The 21151-nt window shown below is 39.3% G+C and overlaps 1 protein-coding gene across 1 annotated transcript in view; it reads right to left on the minus strand.

Moving 5' to 3' along the window:
- Positions 1-21151, minus strand: part of esyt1b (extended synaptotagmin-like protein 1b) — a 227765-nt gene that overhangs the window by 181610 nt on the left and 25004 nt on the right. Inside the window, exons 2-4 of the mRNA XM_060919134.1 lie at positions 18361-18402; positions 15791-15925; positions 14754-14827 (exon numbers count right to left, since the gene is read on the minus strand). Of these exons, the coding sequence (XP_060775117.1) occupies positions 14754-14827; positions 15791-15925; positions 18361-18402 (251 nt within the window). The remainder of the gene's footprint in view (positions 1-14753; positions 14828-15790; positions 15926-18360; positions 18403-21151) is intronic.

The following is a 21151-nucleotide window of genomic DNA, read 5'->3' on the forward strand; positions in this document are numbered from 1 at the left end:
AAAAAAAAAACACAGTTGAAGGTTAAATATTTGCACAAACAGTAGCAGCTTTTCTATGATGGAATTTGAACTTTCAACCTTTTAAATCAGTAGTCCAATGCCTTAATCACTGTGACACCACTGTGAAACCAGCCTGTGAAATGACTACCGACTGGCTGATGGTATTTGAACTAACCCAGTAATGCCATCCCTCCTGCCATTTGAACTAATAAAACATTATTAAAAGTCCAGTTAGTGATTAGCACAAAGATGCTAAATCAAAGATTTTCATATGAGCCACAGGGTTCCAGAGAAACAGCTACTTGAACTTAACTCCACCTCTATTGATGATCACGCCCCAAAATTTGCAGACCTCCTTAGCACCTTGTACTAAACATGCTTTTCAACTTCATCTGAATCCATGAAGTCCTGTACAGCTGAGCAAAACAACTTCCGATCTAAAAGAACTGATCGATATGTAGCAGTCACACTGTTTAAAAATCCAGACGACACCACAGTCACCCTTGTACAGGAGTGAAACAGAGCAAAACTGACCATGCTCTCTGTGTGGTGGGATGTCGTTATCCCTCTCCCCTGTCAATCACAGTAACACTAGCCAATTGTGAGCATTTGTGTGTTCACGTATGCAGAAGAGGGTGGAAAGTGCCCCCCCACCCAAAGTGTGTTATGCTGCCCTGTGATGCAGGCCAGAGCTCCAGATTCATTTTTCAACTAGTAGCACTGGTACTATGTACTGAAAATTTTAGGAGCACCATCAAAAAATTCAGGTACACTACATAAATTGACATGCATTGCAACATGTTTTCATGCTGCATGTAGCCTTTAGCATATGAACTTAAATGAACATTTATTTAACACTGTTGTCTGCAAATAGATCTGCAGCAAACTTTTTTTTTAATTGTATCAGTTTAATAAATGCCTGCAGGTCACAGAAAATTAACTTCGCAAAAGCATTCTGAATGAAGTTTAGCTATTATAGGGTTTATGGAAATGAGTTAGAGCCAATGAATCTGCATGGAACTTGTCTTATGTTATTTAGCTTTAACTTATTTACTTATTGTTTAACTTGTTTACTTATTGTTCATGTGAGGCAACAAGCTAGGTAGCTCACTAGCTAGCAAGCTTCATGTTAGATGACTAGTGTGGTCATGGTAATGAGCTCAGTCACACTGTCTTCACTCCCTGCTTTTGACAGCTGTTGCCTTGTAACGCCATAACGTAGCACCACTTCTGGTTATTCACCGATCAGACGAATTTTGCCCCACCAGCGCAAATTTCTACCCCACACAACCTGAATGAGCGCAAATTTCTCTCTCTCTCTCTCTCTCTCTCTCTCTCGCGCACACACACCCCGACACCAATTCTCACATGTTTCATGTGACATGCGATGATCAAAAAAAATAAAACCAGGGGGGTATTTGCAAGTTGAACTTGTGTGCCTAATTATAAAATTTAGTCACACCATCTCCAAAAATGGTCAGAAAATGCAACTAAATGGTCACAGTCTTCAGCCCCGTCAGCAGTTTGAAAAGATGCTGGCTGGCTTCACATTTCTCAGAGGTAGCATGTGTTAACCCTCACCCATCTTTTCAACTGTTGTATGATGGGGGAGATCTGACTTGGCAGTAGGAAAATACCAAATAGGGAGGAAATGGGGAAAATCTGTTACAGATTTGCACAAAGATGCAGTATCCCAAATGTTAGCTCAATCACACTTACGGTTCCTGGGAAAGTTAACTGAATATATTTCCACCCCTTATATTTTTTATATATAAAAAAATATATAAAATATTAGTGTGTGTGTATTATATATTATAAAAAACCACAACCCACATTTTGCAGATATCTTCAGAATCTTTTCCTGTTTAGAACTCTCAACATGTTTTTGATCATCACTGGGGTTCACAGACTGCTGAGTGTTTTGACACAAATTTGGTGAAGATACAGCAAAAATTAAAATGAAGCTCCATCATTAACCCTCAGTTATATTCCCTTGTGGATGTGCACACGTACAGCTGCGGACACAGTGGGCGCATAACTATAGGCATTATACTACTTTCTTGTTTGCTTAAAGTCCGTTTCGAGGCCGTTACATACATGTGCAGTAGATTGGCATTTTCCTCTACAAATTATTTGCCTCCATGAATTATTGAATGTTTGACTGTCTTTATATTGTTTTAAAGATGAATTATACAGATGTAGGTAATGACAGACCTCCAGTGCATACACACTGGTGCTCCTGGACTTATCCACATGATCACAAAAATTGTAGACATCTGCACAGGGTCTCGTGTACACCCTCTGATGATGAAATTTGCACCATACAGCTCCTAGCAGTCCCTCACATGTTTGTGGATGTGGAAAATACAATACCAGCCTTAGATCAATTACAGCCATTTCACTAGCCTGAGTAGTGGGAGGGACCTATTGACCAATTTTCACATCTGTATGATTTAGGGAAGAAAACAAAAAATCTCAAAGCTCAAGCAAAAACAATAGAGTTCCAGCACTTTCTGTGCTTTAACTACTCATGATATTATACAAGATTAAGATAATAGTAAAAGAGCAAGCAAAATATTTATGATAAAAGGTGGCTTAAACAACATGCAACCATGAATTAATTATGCACCAATTAATTTTGTGTAATAAAAAAACAAGTATGAATACACCAAGTTAAGTTCATTTTCAAAGTATCTAAAATGCCTACCAAGATTGTGTTACTACCTTACACTAGTCTTGTGGTTACTGACTCTCTGTTGCCAAATTTAACACAACATGCACACCTCCAAAACCTCAACTACACATTGTGCAAGAATGTGGTGATGCCTATGAAGCAAACACTTACTGGCTGAGTAGGGACATCTATCTACAACCCCAATTCCAAAAAGTTGGGACACTGTAAAGTGTAATTAAAAACAGAATCCAATAATTTGCAAAATCATGGAAACCCTATATTTAATTTAAAATAGTACAAAGACAACATATCAAATGTTGAAACTGAGAAATTTTATTTACTTTTTTTTTTTTTTTTAAATATACGCTCATTTTGAATTTATGTCAGCAACACATTTCAGAAAAGTTGGGACCGGGCAACAAAAGACTGAAAAAGTTGAGTAATGCTAAAAAAGCCTAATTTGGTTAATTGGCAACAGGTCAGTAACATGATTGCGTATAAAAAGAGCATCCCAGAGAGACAGAGTCTCTCAGAAATAAAGATGGGGAGGGGTTCACCACTCTGTGAAAGGCGTCATAGGCAAACAATGCAACAATTTCAGATTAACTTTCCTCAATGTAAAATTGCAAATAATTTGGGGATCACATCATCCATCCATCCATCCATCCATCCATCATCTGTAGCTGTTTATCCTGTTCTACAGGGTCACAGGCAAGCTGGAGCCTATCCCAGCTGACTATGGGCGAGAGGCGGGGTACACCCTGGACAAGTCGCCAGATTATCGCAGGACTGATGCAGAGACAAACAACCATTCACACTCGCATTCACACCTACGGTCAATATAGAGCCACCAATTAACCCAACCTGCATGTGTTTGGACTGTGGGGGAAAACGGAGCACTCGGAGGAAACCCACGCAGACACAGGGAGAACATGCAAACTCCACACAGAAAAGGCCCTCGCCGGCCGCTGGGCTCGAACCCAGGACCTTGGGTCCTGAATTGGATATTTCTTCACCTTCATTGAAGAAATCAATGATAACCCACTAGTATAATGCATGTGATCTCATTTTCAGACACTGCCTTTACGTGTGCAAAAAAGTGAAGGTCCCCACATTTTCAAGGTCCCCACATTTCTCCTGTCTCCATGGATACACTGCTCAGCATATCTAAAATCCCTTCAAAATATAAATTCAGGAGCCCCATGACTTCATGTACACAAAGTCTGATATAAATCTACTGACCCGTCTAGGAGGATCAGCACTCTTTCTGTGAAAAGTCACTCTTTCTGTTGCCAAATGGTGGCACTATAGACCCTTTTCAGTCACGTGACCTTCGTAAACGCGACCACCATTTTGGACATGTAGCGGACTTCGGCTCGAATTGGTTTGAATGCGAGGAAGGCGACAAACGGAGAACATACAAGAAAAAGGAGCAAGATGCAGAAAACACCTTCGCTATCCAGCGACGTAGGGCATTTACAGGGCGAGCAGAGGGAGAAATAACAGTAACGACACATTAGCAACGCCGTACAGAAATAACGGTTTATGGCACAGACCCTTTCGGTTCTCGCTCATCTAGCTGCTACAATGACTGCTTAGACTGCAACAATAATACCTAACACACATTTAAGTATCCGTCGTAAAGACGTGAAACTCATCGAGTGACGAGTGTGTTCACTGATAAGCTAACACAATCTAAAAGTAGACATACCATCACACTGCCCTGGCGCTGTGTACAGTTTACCTTCTATGGCTTGTGCACTCGCTATTTGCCATTACTTTCTCCAACCCAGTGTTACAGATTACAGGGAACGGCCTAGATTTAAGAGACAAATACATGCTCCTATTGTTTTGAACACTTATTTGTAGGCAGTGCTTTAATTTGTAAAGTGGGAGGTCCCGGAGCGCAGAGGATGAGCGGCTCCGGTGCGGAAAAAAAGGGGGCGGGGCGCTGCGCTTCTGGGCATGTTTTGTAATAACACTGCAAATTAAGTTCATCTGCAGATATTTTGTGGATGTCGTTTCATGAGAGAAATCACCAACAAGGCAGATATCAAAATCAGACATTAGCACTAAATAAACTTGCATTTTTTTTACAACCCCGATTCCAAAAAAATTGGGACAAAGTACAAATTGTAAATAAAAACGGAATGCAATGATGTGGAAGTTTCAAAATTCCATATTTTATTCAGAATAGAACATAGATGACATATCAAATGTTTAAACTGAGAAAATGTATCATTTAAAGAGAAAAATTAGGTGATTTTAAATTTCATGACAACAACACATCTCAAAAAAGTTGGGACAAGGCCATGTTTACCACTGTGAGACATCCCCTTTTCTCTTTACAACAGTCTGTAAACGTCTGGGGACTGAGGAGACAAGTTGCTCAAGTTTAGGGATAGGAATGTTAACCCATTCTTGTCTAATGTAGGATTCTAGTTGCTCAACTGTCTTAGGTCTTTTTTGTCGTATCTTCCGTTTTATGATGCGCCAAATGTTTTCTATGGGTGAAAGATCTGGACTGCAGCCTGGCCAGTTCAGTACCCGGACCCTTCTTCTACGCAGCCATGATGCTGTGATTGATGCAGTGTGTGGTTTGGGATTGTCATGTTGGAAAATGCAAGGTCTTCCCTGAAAGAGACGTCGTCTGGATGGGAGCATATGTTGCTCTAGAACCTGGATATACCTTTCAGCATTGATGGTGTCTTTCCAGATGTGTAAGCTGCCCATGCCACACGCACTAATGCAACCCCATACCATCAGAAATGCAGGCTTCTGAACTGAGCGCTGATAACAACTTGGGTCGTCCTTCTCCTCTTTAGTCCGAATGACACGGCGTCCCTGATTTCCATAAAGAACTTCAAATTTTGAGTCGTCTGACCACAGAACAGTTTTCCACTTTGCCACAGTCCATTTTAAATGAACCTTGGCCCAGAGAAGACGTCTGCGCTTCTGGATCATGTTTAGATACGGCTTCTTCTTTGAACTATAGAGTTTTAGTTGGCGACTGCGGATGGCACGGTGAATTGTGTTCACAGATAATGTTCTCTGGAAATATTCCTGAGCCCATTTTGTGATTTCCAATACAGAAGCATGCCTGTATGTGATGCAGTGCCGTCTAAAGGCCCGAAGATCACGGGCACCCAGTATGGTTTTCCTGCTCTGACCCTTACGCACAGAGATTCTTCCAGATTCTCTGAATCTTTTGATGATATTATGCACTGTAGATGATGATATGTTCAAACTCTTTGCAATTTTACACTGTCGAACTCCTTTCTGATATTGCTCCACTCTTTGTCGGTGCAGAATTAGGGGGATTGGTGATCCTCTTCCCATCTTTACTTCTGAGAGCCACTGCCACTCCAAGATGCTCTTTTTATACCCAGTCATGTTAATGACCTATTGCCAATTGACCTAATGAGTTGCAATTTGGTCCTCCAGCTGTTCCTTTTTTTGTACCTTTAACTTTTCCAGCCTCTTATTGCCCCTGTCCCAACTTTTTTGAGATGTGTTGCTGTCATGAAATTTCAAATGAGCCAATATTTGGCATGAAATTTCAAAATGTCTCACTTTCGACATTTGATATGTTGTCTATGTTCTATTGTGAATACAATATCAGTTTTTGAGATTTGTAAATGATTGCATTTCGTTTTTATTTACAATTTGTACTTTGTCCCAACTTTTTTGGAATTGGGGTTGTATTTAATTATTTGGGTTGTTTTTTTTTTTTGTTACATAGTCAAAAGAGGTGTCGGATCGCTGGATCCAGTGTAAATAGCTGCCGGAGCCAACGCCCGAGGTTCCGGAGCGCGCTCCGGCTTGCTCCCCCTCAAATTAAGCGCTGTTTGTAGGACACTGCCTCTGATCTGTCCTACAGTCTACCAACAGCAAAGGAACACAACGCTAGCTAATGTCGTTAGCCAATAGCTACTACAGAAGAACAAAGAGGTTACAATGGGTTATTTTAGCCTATTTGGTTACACACTCACCGCCACAGAATGTTAACAGCAATGTAATGCCTTTTCTGGCTAATTTTATTCGTCTTACCTCCAACAAAGTGGTCACTACACAAGCGCTGGTATGCCGAGGGCTGCCAATCTGTTAATTTTTTTTAATGGCCGCTATCCATCTTCTCCGTCGGGATCCGATAAAATGATAACCCTTGCCTTGTTTGTTGATGGTTACTACATCCAAGTGCACAACAATATAGTGGCATGATGGAAGTCTTGCTGAAAATAAACACTTTCTTTGCTGCCGTTCCTCAATGCTGGCTGTGATAAACTACTGGTAGTACATGTCCAAAATGGCGGCTGTGTTTGTCGTGACGTCACGTGAAAAGGGTCCATACAAGAGTGTCCAAGGGCAGATCCAGGAAAATGGGAAGGGGGGTGTCAACCCAGTAAGGCCAGGGGGCCGGGGGCCGCCAGAGGCCCCCTGTAGCTCTGCAGTTTTTAAATGCCCAGAGATGCATTTTGAGCTGTCAGAGACCTGTTGTAAATGAAATCTCAAAGAAAATTACCATATCAAAAATGTTTTAAAAGTAGGAACTTTCAAAACCATTTTATTAGTCACTGAAAATGATTGCCAGTTGCAGGTATATGTGTAGAACATAATTACAACTGATATATGGTAATATTTATGAAAGTTGCATTGTCATATAATGCATTACCCCATGACACACTATAGTGTAGTACACTGACTACAAAACACCTTATATCAATAAATTATTACTATTTTAGCAACTGCAATCTGAGCTCCTGCTCAGGACATTCAGTGTACATACAAAACAGTGAATATACCCAGGTAAACTGAGGTAACGTCTTAAGTGGCCACTTAAGACAGAGTTTAAAGGGATAGTTCGGGATTTTTGACATGAATCTGTATGGCATCCCCATCAATAGTGTCGTGCAAATACACTGACTTACCCCTGACAGCATCCTGTGAGTCCAGTTCTTGTCCAGTTTTGGTCCAGACGAAAGTAGTCCGGCAAGTTTGTTGGGGTCACGAAAGTAAAACGTTTTTCGTCTCATAACAGTATGTGTTCAAAAGAGTGATATATTTGCATCACAAAACCGTTGCCAAATAAAAAGTCAGACCTCGAAATCGCTTGGCACTATTTTCTCTCCCTTCTTATCACTGCGCGCTGCCGGCTTCATCCAGCTGCGGATGTAGTGCCCTATTTATACAAATAGGAGTCATTCAGGATTCAGCCATGACACGGAGCAAAAACATGGCTGAATCCTGAATGACTCCTATTTGTATAAATAGGGCACTACATAGGCAGCAGTGGTAGTTTCTTTTTCCCTGCCATGGAAGCACACTTGTATACTGAGGAGGAAAGCAATTTGCATTACAGCCGTGAGGCGGCTCGGTTTTCCCTTTCAGGCGCTCTCGTTTTCTGTTAGAATTTGGTAAAGAAAAAAATAAATAAATATTATTTACCAGCTTACCGGGTCCATGAACATAAATGTGACAGCTGACAAGGTCGGGATATAAACGAATCGAATACAAACCACCCGCCGGGACTCCTACTTATGCGGCTCCAGCTTATCCTTGAAGCTGGAGCCGCAGCTGGATGAAGCCGGCAGCGCGCAGTGATAAGAAGGGAGAGAAAATAGTGCCAAGCGATTTCGAGGTCTGACTTTTTATTTGGCAACGGTTTTGTGATGCAAATATATCACTCTTTTGAACACATACTGTTTTGAGACGAAAAACGTTTTACTTTCGTGACCCCAACAAACTTGCCGGACTACTTTCGTCTGGACCAAAACTGGACAAGAACTGGACTCACAGGATGCTGTCAGGGGTAAGTCAGTGTATTTGCACGACACTATTGATGGGGATGCCATACAGATTCATGTCAAAAATCCCGAACTATCCCTTTAATACCAAGATAACTATAAACAAAGACTGCAAGAGTTGCATGTCTATATAATACAAAGTCAGTAACTGCAATCTGAGCTCCTGAGTCTAATAGACTGAAATAACCATACAATGATTGTAAGAGTTGCATGTGAACAAGTCCTATAATAAGGTCTTAGTTCCCAAGACTCAGGGGATTAATAAAAAGCATTCTTCTTGGGTGCTTTGTAGCGTACATATTAATAACTGTCATAATCCAGTTTAATGTCTCTGTGGATGAACAGGAGGATCAGAGCATTTAGGTACTCTTCCAGCATAGTGCTCCTATACACATTTTTAATGTGCCGGAGAGGAATTCCTTGATGATGGAAGCAGATTTTCTTCAGAGACGTTGCAAAAATCAACATCTCTCACAGACCCATCCAGCCACTGTTGTAAAAATCAAAGTGAGGCTCACCCCAAACGGCACGTATACCATGGCATTGTCGGTTGTCCATTGCTAGCGATGATGACTGCTTCATTAGGATGCGCAGAAACACAGATGGGCTGCGAGGCCCACACCAGAGTGACAGTTACCCACAGCGGCGGCACGAATGGCCCGGCTGAGCCGCCACAGAATGTCTGGCCTCGTGAGCTCTCGCATACTGTTCTCCTCTCCTTGCAAAGCGCTTTGCACAGTAATGTAAGACAAACAATGTCATGCCCCCATCGTGTTGTCTCTCTGGACCTCCAGACCTGATGCAAAGTGGTGCACAAAAGTATCAAAGACCTGATGGGTATGGAAGTTGCCCCACTTCCTGTTTTAAAACAGCATCAAAGTGCACAACCAAATATAGCTTCTAGAATTTCTGTAAAGCTAGCTCTTCTGAACATTAGATCACTTTTAAACAAGTCATTTTTAATTAATGATCTTATTTGTAAACACAATCTTGATTTTTTGCTTCTAACTGAAACCTGGCTGGATCAAGCAAATAGTGCTACCACCCTTATCGAAGCAGCTCCCCCAAATTTTAATTTTTTGAATGTTACCCGACAAGGGAAAGGTGGAGGGATCGCAAATATATTCAAAGTCTCTTTTCAATGTAAACAGTCCTCACTTGGTGATTTTACGTCCTTTGAACACTTATGTGCACTTGTTACATGCTCTCCTAACATATTATTATTAACTATTTATAGGCCTCCGAGACATTCAGCCAAAGTCTTTCTTGAAGAGTTTGGTGAACTGTTATCAGTCATTTGCTTAGAGTTTGATTGTCTTATTATATCTGGGGATTTTAACTTGCATGTAGATAATACTGATAACATTTATGCCAAAGAACTATTTGCAATTATTGATAACTTTAACCTAGTACAACATGTACAGGGACCGACCCACTCTCGTGGTCATACTCTTGACCTCGTCATCACAAAGGGTCTTACTGTTTCTTATACTGTTGTTGACCTGGCATTATCTGATCATTTCTGTGTTTTCTTTGAAGTTTCTATGTCTCCTCACATTCAGAATAGCTCAACGACTATAGGTAGGAGAGTCATAAACGACAACACGTGTTCTTTTTGAGCAAGCTCTCTTACAGAACTCAACCAAAATGTCAGACTCTGTAGATGATTTACTGGAATTTTTTAATTTAAATATGACCCAAATTATGGATGATATTGCTCCATTCAAAATAAAAAGAGTCAATGATAAGCAGAAAGCACCATGGAAACAGTACCCGGCTGTTAAACTGCTAAAGAGAGAATGTAGAAAGACTGAAAGAAAATGGCGCAAATCTAAACTTCACAACCATTATCAAATCCATAAAGAGATGCTTTGTAATTATAATTATGAAATTCGTAAAGCAAGACAGTCTTTCTTCTCCAACATCATCAGCAGGAATATGAACAATGCCCGTGTGCTATTTTCAACAGTAGAGAAGCTAACTAATGCCCCACCACAATTAGCACCTGAACTTCTATCAGTTAATAAATGCAATGAGTTTGCATCTTTTTTCAAAGGTAAAATTGATAAAATAAGGCAGAATATTTCTCATAATATATCTCAGTTGCAAAAAATTGAAAAACTGCAATCACCAATGACACAGATAGATAACTTTAACACAATGTCAGAATTTTGTTTAATTGATTATGAGACTCTTGAAAAAACTGTACAAAATCTCAGTTCTTCAACATCTGAATTGGTCATTCTGCCCACCAACTTTTTTAAGTCTGTTCTTCATCTTATAATTACAGATGTGCTTCAAATTATAAATACATCCTTGGAGACTGGCGTTGTTCCTGTGTCCCTAAAAAAAGCTGTTGTAAAGCCCCTTCTTAAAAAAAATAATCTGGATCCTTCAGTGTTAAATAACTACAGGCCAACATCAAATCTACCATTCATCGGGAAAATCCTGGAAAAAATTGTCTTCAATCAATTAACTGCCTTCTTGATATCAAACAGCCGTTTTGATAATTTTCAGTCAGGATTTCGTGCCAATCATAGCACTGAAACAGCGTTGATTAAAGTTATAAATGACATACGTCTTAATACTGATGCAGGCAAAACATCGGTCCTGGTATTACTGGACCTCAGTGCAGCTTTTGATACTGTTGATCACAACATACTGCTATATCGACTTGAACACTGGGTTGGATTGACTGGTAAAGTCATCAATTGGTTAAAATCATACTTAAAAGATAGAAGCTTCTTTGTTACCCTGGGAAATTGTTCCTCAACGTCAATGCCCTTGACCTGTGGTGTCCCCCAGGGGTCGATTCTTGGACCATTACTTTTCAACCTTTATATGCTCCCACTTGGGCAAATTATCAATAAAAATTCAATTTTGTATCACTGCTATGCAGATGATACCCAAATTTATTTTGCTCTATCACCAAATGACTATGCCCCCCTTGAATGTCTCTACCAGTGCATCGATCAAATCAATAGCTGGATGTCACAAAATTTTCTTCAGTTGAACACAGATAAAACAGAAGTAATTCTATTTGGAAAAAAAGATGAAAGACAGGATTACCACTATTCTTGACACAAAAGGGATTAAAACTAAAGAAATGGTTAAAAATCTTGGTGTTTTCATTGACAGCGAGCTAAACTTTGACAGTCACATGAAAGCAATCACTAAAACGGCATTTTATCACCTAAAAAACATTTCCAAACTAAGAGGACTTATGTCAAAAAATGATCTGGAAAAACTAATACATGCCTTCATCTCTAGTAGGGTTGATTACTGCAATGGCCTTTTCACAGGCCTGCCAAAAAAGACCATCAAACAACTTCAGCTGGTTCAAAATGCAGCGGCGAGGGTTCTCACACGAACAAAAAGAACAGAGCACATTACCCCAATTCTAAGGTCCCTTCACTGGCTTCCAGTAAGCTACAGAATTGACTTTAAAGCATTGCTGCTGGTGTATAAATCTCTAAATGGTACAGGGCCCAATTACCTCTCTGATATGTTGCAGCGGCCTAACCCAATCAGATCTACCAGATCGCAACAGAAAAATTTACTATTAAAACCAGTTGTTAAAACAGTGTGGTGAAGCAGCTTTTAGCTACTATGCAGTACATCTATGCAACCAACTGCCAGAGGATATTAAAAATGCTCCTGCTGTTGGCAGCTTCAAATCTAGGTTAAAGACCAAGCTGTTTTCATATGCTTTCTGTTAAATAATTAATATTTTTACATTTTTTATAATCTTTACTTTCTCTGCATGTTTTAAATTTACTTTAATTTTATTCTATTTTATTCCGCTGGTTTCTTTTTCTTTTTCTCCTTTTTTCTTTTTGGCATTTTATTATTTTAGATCTACTGTTGTTTAATTCTTATTATTTTCTTTTAATTCTTTTAATTAATTGTTTTAGATTAAAAATAAAATTATTTTATGTAATTTTATTTCTCTATTGTTTACTGTTTTTGCTTCTGTAAAGCACATTGAACTGCCATTGTGTATGAAATGTGCTATATAAATAAACTTGCCTTGCCCACAGTGACAACTGACTTGCTGAGTGATGCCATCCACTGGCCATTTGAGTGGCTCTTCCGCATGCCATCTGGTGGCGTGCCATTGACCTTGTTGGGTTCATCTGCCACATTGCACCGAAAAGCGCCCTGCTGCCAGCACCTTATTGGTGATGTACTATTTAACCCATAGCTGGAACCCAGGCAGGTGCTACCACTCCGGGTCAGAGCGGACCTGGGAGCAATGGTGATTAAGGGGTAACTCCACTTTCCCCAATACTCAAGTCCTCCTGGACCTAAGACTCACCACTGGTTGCAGTTTAAAGTCATACCCCAGACTAGACGTGTACCATGTACATACACAGGGTATAGTATAGCAAGTACAGGGATACCCTATCAATGAATACAAACAGTAGCCGGACAGCCAACATGTGTGTGTATACAGTAAGCCTGCTGCAATGTTATTTTGGATTGTGAACATGCATGTTAACGATACCATAATATAAAAGGATGGCGCACACCCTTTACATGTAGTCTACAGTGCAGTCCGGGTATACAGTATGTTATGTAGATGCACAAAGTTCCCGCACCCTGTTAAAATCCAACAGGACTCAACCAGCTTACTTTTCACTGCATTCGTGTCACTAGTGAAAAACCTAAGCTAGGACCCACTATTAAACATAAATTTATACCATAAACTCTTCAGCCCAATCCACATAGTGATCTGTTTATTTTTTTATTTTATTAATTAAAAAACGGTGGGCATATCTCGGTATCAGCAATAAAATCAAGTCACAATTCCAAGTAGCCATGTACTAAAACTTTTTTTTCTTTTTTTTTTTTTGGGGGGGGGGGGGGGGGGGGGTTAAATCTGTGCCTGGTGTCACTGGGTATGTGGATAGTATGATCATCATCATAACCAACAACTTATGAGGTCCAAGCCATTTCAAGCAACACATCATGAACTTTTGCAGCACTTCCTGTTTGCCTGGTGAGAGACAAATTTGGGTCACCATTTCAACACCTTGTAAGATATCAAAAATGTACCTGAGTAACTGCCACAAGCACTGATATGTGTTCCAAATTTTATCAGTTTCTCTCATGGGAATCATCTCAAAAATGGTCAAGTGGGGGACACGACACCTGACAGATCCAATAGGGTCCTTGCACCTACAGTGCTCAGGCCCTAAATATTGAATGATGTTAGACAACAACTATGAATGTAAGTGAAGACAGTGTGACCATACCAGCAAGAACTTGAGCTCATTACCACTATCATGCTAGTCATAGAACACGAACCTAGCTAGCTCATTAGCTGCTTAGCTAGTTACCTAATGTAAACAGTAGCTCACTAAATAACACAAAAGACAATGCAGATTTCACTAACTACAACTAATGTCTATAAACCCTACAACAGCTAAAATTGATTTAAATTTTTTTTACAATTTTTTTTTTTTTTTTTACTACCTATGGACATTTAAGTTGATATTTAAAAAAAAAAAAGTCTATTGCAGACAGAGTGCAGATCTACTTGCAGACAATGCATACAACAGTGTTAAATAAATCATTTAAGTTCAGCAATTCTATGTCTCACCTGTTATTATTAAATTATATTTTATCATGTGCAAAACGCACCACCACAATATCAGCATTACATATCCAACATGTTTAGTTATTAATGCTTCCGTCAATTTGTTTTCACCAAGTTGTCAAACCACTGCTGGATATGACATCACACCGACCAGACCAGTAGGAGTGAATTTGCCAAGGCAGGCAAAATTGAGATGGAAACTTTCAATTTCATGCAAAATAGAACCATATGAGAATCAATCAGTTCAGTGTGTAATGTATCTGGTATGTGGCATTCTCTAGGGAGGCAGGAGTAACAAATGAAGTCTGACCAAGATGGCAGATGCTAAAGACTACATGTAGAATGAAAACATGTTGAACTGCATGTCAATTTAAGTGGTGCACCTAAATTTTCTGCTGGTGCTCCCAAAAGTTTCACTAAGTGCTACAAGTAGCAAAAATTAATCTGGCGCCCCGCAATTCTGTTTACTAAAGTGAAATGCAAGAACTTCCACTGCTTTTATTTTTCTGCACATTCAAAATGTACACTACTGTATAATAGAGACATTATCATGTGCTCAAGATACCACAACTGTTTTTGCACTTAGAACCCCTCTCTCTGTGCAGTCAGATACAGAACTATTAAATATTACAAAAAATTACAAACTATTGCTATAAAAACATTTTAGATTCACCTGATGTAGACATCCAGTAGTACTTGTCCTTTTTCATTCTCAGTATGAGCCTTGACTCCGACAACTTTCATAGCCTGTTAAAACATGAACATGCTTGTTTTTGTATACGAGACCAAAAATGTTGTTCTAAAAACCATGCTACTATTAATGCTGTATAAAGAAGATAGGACCACATCACAAAGTCCATCCAAATCTGCTTCATTATTCAAATCCATTTTGTGGCTGTCATGTATTTGGTGGAATCCACCCATAACTCCATTCACCAGAACACACTTTAAACATGAACATTGTTTTACAGAATGCCTTCAAACATGGCCACCACGGACTACGGCTCCCAGTGCGTGCACGCTCTCTCTCTCTCACACACACACACACACTTTTTTCTGCAAGCACTGCCACTGCATTTAAAGACTCTAGATTTAATTTTCAAACTGCGATGTAACACTCAGTGTACATGTGCCTGAACTTCCAAGCCTCTTCTGCTGTTTTCTTTTCTTTTGGATTCTTGTAGTTTTGGGATTTTGCCAAGTTCATGTTTTTTTTTTTTTTGCCAAGTTCATGGTTTTTTTTGCCAATCGCCTGATCTTTGTCTGTTTTGTGACATTGTTTTTACCTCACATTTTGGACTTGCCTGCTTGAATTTTAATAAAACTTCTTACTGCAATTGTATTCATTCATTCTCTACTACCATTAATTCAGTAATTATAAATGAAGATGAATGATCATTCAAAAACATCCACTAGGAAACTCTAGCTCCCACTGTCTGATACAGCAATATAATAAATATACGCATTGTTCCTTACAAAGTTAAGGGAAAAAAAAGTTATTCCTATTTCATCAAGAATCATGAGGGCTTTTAATATAAAATAGTTTTTGTTATAAATATAGCACTTTCCACAGTCTGTATGTAATTTCATACCATTCCATTTTATAGTGTTAATGTCTTCATTATTATTCTAACAAGGAAAATAATAAAACTGAAGAAAATCCTTCTATGAGAAGTGGTGTCAAATTTTTTAACTGGTAGTGAAACGAACCTTGTCACCAAAGTCAATCTTGGTGAAGCTGAGGGTCTGTAGATGTGTACTGGATGCTCGGATGGATGGTGCAATGCTCTCAGTTAGCAACTTCTCCAAGTACTGACCAATAAAGGGCCATGCTTGCTGGATGATCTGCAGAGAAAGAGACAGACAGATAAATAGACAGACAATGAGAGAGAACAAGAGAACTAGAACTGTTCAGTGTAGTTATATAAACATCTACAGTGCTCAGCGTAAATGAGTACACCCCCTTTGAAAAGTAACATTTTAAACAATCTCAATGAACACAAACAATTTCCAAAATGTTGACAAGACAAAGTTTAATATAACATCTGTTTAACTTATAATGTGAAAGTAAGGTTAATAATATAACTTAGATTACACTTTTTCAGTTTTACTCAAATTACGGTGGTGCAAAAATGAGTACACCCCACAACAAAAATTACTACATCTAGTATTTTGTATGGCCTCCATGATTTTTAATGACAGCACCAAGTCTTCTAGGCATGGAATGAACAAGTTGGCAACATTTTGCAACATCAATCTTTTTCCATTCTTCAACAATGACTTCTTTTAGTGACTGGATGCTGGATGGAGAGTGATGCTCAACTTGTCTCTTCAGAATTCCCCAAAGAAAATAATTTCTTTACACCACAAAGGTGAAGGCTACAAGAAGATCAGCAAAGCTTTACTTATCAGTCAGAATACTGTAGCAAAAGTAGTACAAAAATTTAAGAAAGATGGAACTGCAACCATCTCACAGAGATGTACAGGTCGTCCAAGAAAGTTAACACCTCGACAGGAGCGTCTTCTGATGAGAAGGGTTGAAGAAAATCGGCATGCAAAATTTGTAAATTTTGCGTATTTGTAAAATGCAGTGCACAGCCACTAGCTCCAGGATCTGGAGAGAATTCAATTGGAAAAATGTAGTCAGATTTTTTTTTTTATACGTAACTCCAAACATTAGGAAGGTAACTGAATGTAACCAGCAACCATGCTGGAGGCTATGTGGACACATGGATATACCCCATATGCATATTTTCTGGTCTTGCCAAAAGATAATAGGATATTGGGATAAAATATGGTGGGGTTTAAGAAAAATAATAGGATATGAGATACCCAAATCTTGTAAGATACTTTATTTGGGAAATTTGACACAAGATATAATACAAAAAGAGGATGAGTATCTTGTTAAAGTTCTGCTATCAGCAAGTAAAAAAGCAATAACAAGGTTATGGTATAGAGCAGAACCACCGACAGTGGAGCAGCGGGTGTGCACTGTGGAAGAAATATTTGTAATGGAAAAAAATTACACAAACTACGATTACAAGAGGCACAATTTCAGGAAAAATGGGAGAAATGGACAGATTATAGAACACAGCAGGAGGACACCACCACCATCGCTGGACAATAAGGACACTGATGTGAGAATAATTGCTTTGTGAAGTGTGTAAAACCTGACACTAATTGTTGAAAGAAAATTTCAATAAAAAATAAAAAAGTTATAAAAAAGAAATATGACATTTAAATGAGAGGTTTTCAGATTTTGCTTGTTTTTTTTTTTACAAATTTATTAAAAAAAACGTATTTTTCACTTTGTTATAATGGGTTATTGTGTGTAAACTGATGGCAAAAAGTACTCTTTAATCCAGGTTAAATAAAATCTATAAAGACAATAAAATGTGAAAAAAACTGAAGGAGTCTGAAGATCTTTCAAAGGCTTGTAATGACAATCAGAACTGTTGGTATATGGCCTGGGTAAATGAGGACTGTCTTGTTTCATGAGATATTTATAAGTAGTGAATAGAGGGTTGTGGGTGTGGTAGGGGAGTGAGTCCAAAGCAACTATTACACAAACTCAAGAACTATTTGGCCAGGCATTTTATTTATTTGATTTAAGATTTGACTCCAGCTAGTCTATTATTAGAACACAGGCCTGGCTTCAGAACAAGCAGATTAGGAACTGGCTTCTGGCCAGTGGAATGGTGTATGTTCTCCCTATCCCTCCTTTTTCATGCAAAACTAAATTTGGAAAGTCTGACAGAATGCAATACTAAGTTTTGAACTCTAAAATTGAAAAAGTACGTCAAGCAAAACACATCTATGCCAGGAAGTGGCTGTATGCCTGCATGCCTATGTGCATGTGTGCATGCACACGAGTGTGTGGGTATGCACGGAAAAACTGATGCCATTTACAGAACGAGCTGCCCCTTTTCTTGAGCCAAGCATTTGGTTTTAGGCAGGGTTACATACATTTCCTGTTGTGACTAAAGAAGCACAACTATACGAGAGAGGAGAAAAAAACCCTGAACTTTCATTGTTGTTTTTAACATTATTGTAAAGGATTTCTTGCTTTATACAGTTCTTTTATATAACAAAAGACCAAAATAAAGATGCTGTATATTTTTAAAACATTTGCGAGAGGTTGGTTGAAGCGGTGGGTTTTTCCTCTTCTGCCTTTATGGGAAGGCTAGAGATGGAGCATAAGGGCTTCTTTTTTTTCTTCCCCCCCCGAAAACCACTAAAGGTAGTAAAGACATTTCATAAAACTGAAGAGAGTGGCATACCTTATTAAGCCAGTCAACCTTCTCCACATCTGGGAAATTGACCTGTGCAATAAAAAAAAAAAAAAAGTTTGTAAATAATGCATGCGTCATATTGCATTACCTGCACCAGAAAAGATGTGTCAGTAGGTACTTGCCAGTGCATTACAGGTGCTCAGAGCACAAACGTGATGACATGGTATTAATAAATATAAATAATTAAACCTTTTTCTCTCTGCAAGTTAGTTTAATACTAATAAATTATTTCAACAAAAACACAGGTTTACTTAATAATTATGGTTTATTGGCTGACATTCCAACTGCATGTGTAGGCTATTAATTACATTAGCATGTTGTTATTATTTTGGATTATATTATGCCATAGACTCGGCAGAGTAGACAGAAGAGGCCAAAAACGTTTTCCACTAAAAACATTCCTTTATTTTTCTTCTTCTCTTTTCACTTTAAAATTGTGCAAATATTTACAGTGCAAATAAGCATCCCAAAATACAAAACAAAAACTGTTCAACAACAAAACAAAATAGGCATAAGTTTACCAGGCTAGGTCTTTCTAGACCTTGCACAAAACTCTCAATACATTTCAAATCAACCATGTTACCTGCACCACCATCACTGACATACTGAGGCCATGGGACCTAATACAGCCTAAGGCTAGCTGTAGCCTTAGACAGGTGTAGCCCCACCCACTAGGCAACCCCAATGCCAAAAATAATCAATTAACTAAATAACATTACAAAATAATAACTCAAAGAAAGAAATACATAAAACCTCAAAACCATTTTATCCCATCAAAATACCTTATGTGCAAATAAAAATATTTAAAAGTAATAAACATTAAAACACCCCTGTCAAAATGGTTCAACCCACCATCCACCTGCGAAATCCCTCCAATTGACCCAAGTGGTACAGTCCCTTGGTTTCCCCCGTATAAACCAGGAAGTACCGGAGTTTGAATGGCGGTGAGTAAACCGAATACGGAAATGTAATTACAAAGTTTTACACAATAAATGAGAAATGTTTTTTCACAGCCTGTGTGTACGTTTGCATTTCTTGATATTAGACAGAGTTAACACAATCCAGCCACTGGGGGTGCATAAGCGTACTCGTGGTGCCGGTCCCAAGCCAGGATAAATTGGAGAGGGTTGCGTCAGGAAGGACATCCGGTGTAAAACCGTGCCAAATCTAACATGCGGATTGAAAAGAGAAATACCATACCAGATCGGTCAGGGCCCGTGTTAACAACGACCGCCTCCTGTACTGTTGGTCAACAGGGTGATGGTGGAAAGCATGCTACTGTGCGTCAAAATGGAGAAGGAGAAAGTGTGTGTGTGTGTGTGTGTGTGTGTGTTAGGAGAGAGCGTAAAAGATGGAAGGGAAGGAGCTTAGAATTGAGGGTAGGAACACTGAATGTGGGAACATTGACTGGCAGAGCGAGAGAGTTAGCAGGTATGATGGAAAGAAGGAAGTTGGACATTGTGTGTGTGCAGGAGATAAGGTGGAAGGGAAGCAAGGCCAAGAACATTGGAGGTGGATGCAAGGTGTTTTCTAATGGAGTTGATGGAAAGAGAAATGGTGTTGGTATACTTTTGAGGGGAGAGTTGGTCAACAGTGTGACTGATGTGAAGAGGACGTCAGAGTGATAGGCATGAAGTTGGAGATTCAAGGAGTGGTAATCAATGTTGTGTGCGCGTACGCCCCACAGGTTGGATGTGAGAGTCTTTCTGGGAAAAGATGGATGAAGTGGTAGAAAGTATACCAAGGGAGGAGCGCATGCTGATAGGAGCAGATTTCAACAGACATATTGGCAAGGGAAACAGAGGAGATGAGTGTGTGATGGGCAGATATGGTGTAAGAGAGAGAAATGTGGAAGGGCAAATGGTGGTTGATTTTTCAAAGAGGATGAATTTGGCAATAGTCAATACATACTTTGAGAAGAAAGAGCAGCACAGGGTGAAATTTAAGAGTGGAGGAAGATCTACACAGGTGGACAACATACTCTGCAGAAGGGGTAACTTGAAGGCGATTGGAGACTGTAAAGTGATGGCAGGGGAGAGTGTAGCTGGACAACATCGAGTGGTCGTGTGCAGGATGAGCTTGAAAGTGAAAAAGAGGAAGCGTGAAATAGTAGAGCCGAAGATTAAGTGGTGGAAACTAAAAGAGGTTGAACATCAGAAGGAGTTTAGGGAAGAAATGAGACAAGCATTGAGCGATAATGGAAGTCTGCCAGAAGATTGGAATACTACTGCTATACTAGTAAGAGAGGCAGCAAGGAAGATACTAGGGTGGTCATTGGGAAGGAAGACAAGGAGACATGGTGGTGGAACAAAGAAGTGCAGGAAACTATAAAAGAGAAGAGGCTAGCAAAGAAGAATTGGGAAAATCAGAGAGATGAGGAAAGCAGGCAGTTATACAGAGAGATGAGACAGAAGGCAAAAAGAGCAATAGCAAAGGTGAAAGCAGATGCATACCAGGAGTTGAACAAAAGACTGGAGAACAAAGGAGAGAAAGGCCTGTACAGACTAGCTAGGCAGAGAAACAGGGAAGCGAGGGATGTACAGCAGGTACAGTAAGAGTGATGAAAGATGTAAATGTGCTGACAAAGAGAGTGTATTAAGAAGGTGGAAAGAGTACTTTGAGGATTTATTAAATGAGGAAAATCCAAGAGAGAAAAGGTCAGATTCGTTGGAGACAACAAATCAGAAAGCAGAGTTGGTTGGTAAGGATGAGGTGAGGGCAGCCATGAAAAGAACGAAGACTGGGAAAGCAGCTGGACCAGATGGTATCCCTGATTGAG

The sequence above is a fragment of the Neoarius graeffei genome, chromosome 4 (genome assembly GCF_027579695.1).
Source record: "Neoarius graeffei isolate fNeoGra1 chromosome 4, fNeoGra1.pri, whole genome shotgun sequence".
NCBI classification, from domain to species: domain Eukaryota; kingdom Metazoa; phylum Chordata; class Actinopteri; order Siluriformes; family Ariidae; genus Neoarius; species Neoarius graeffei.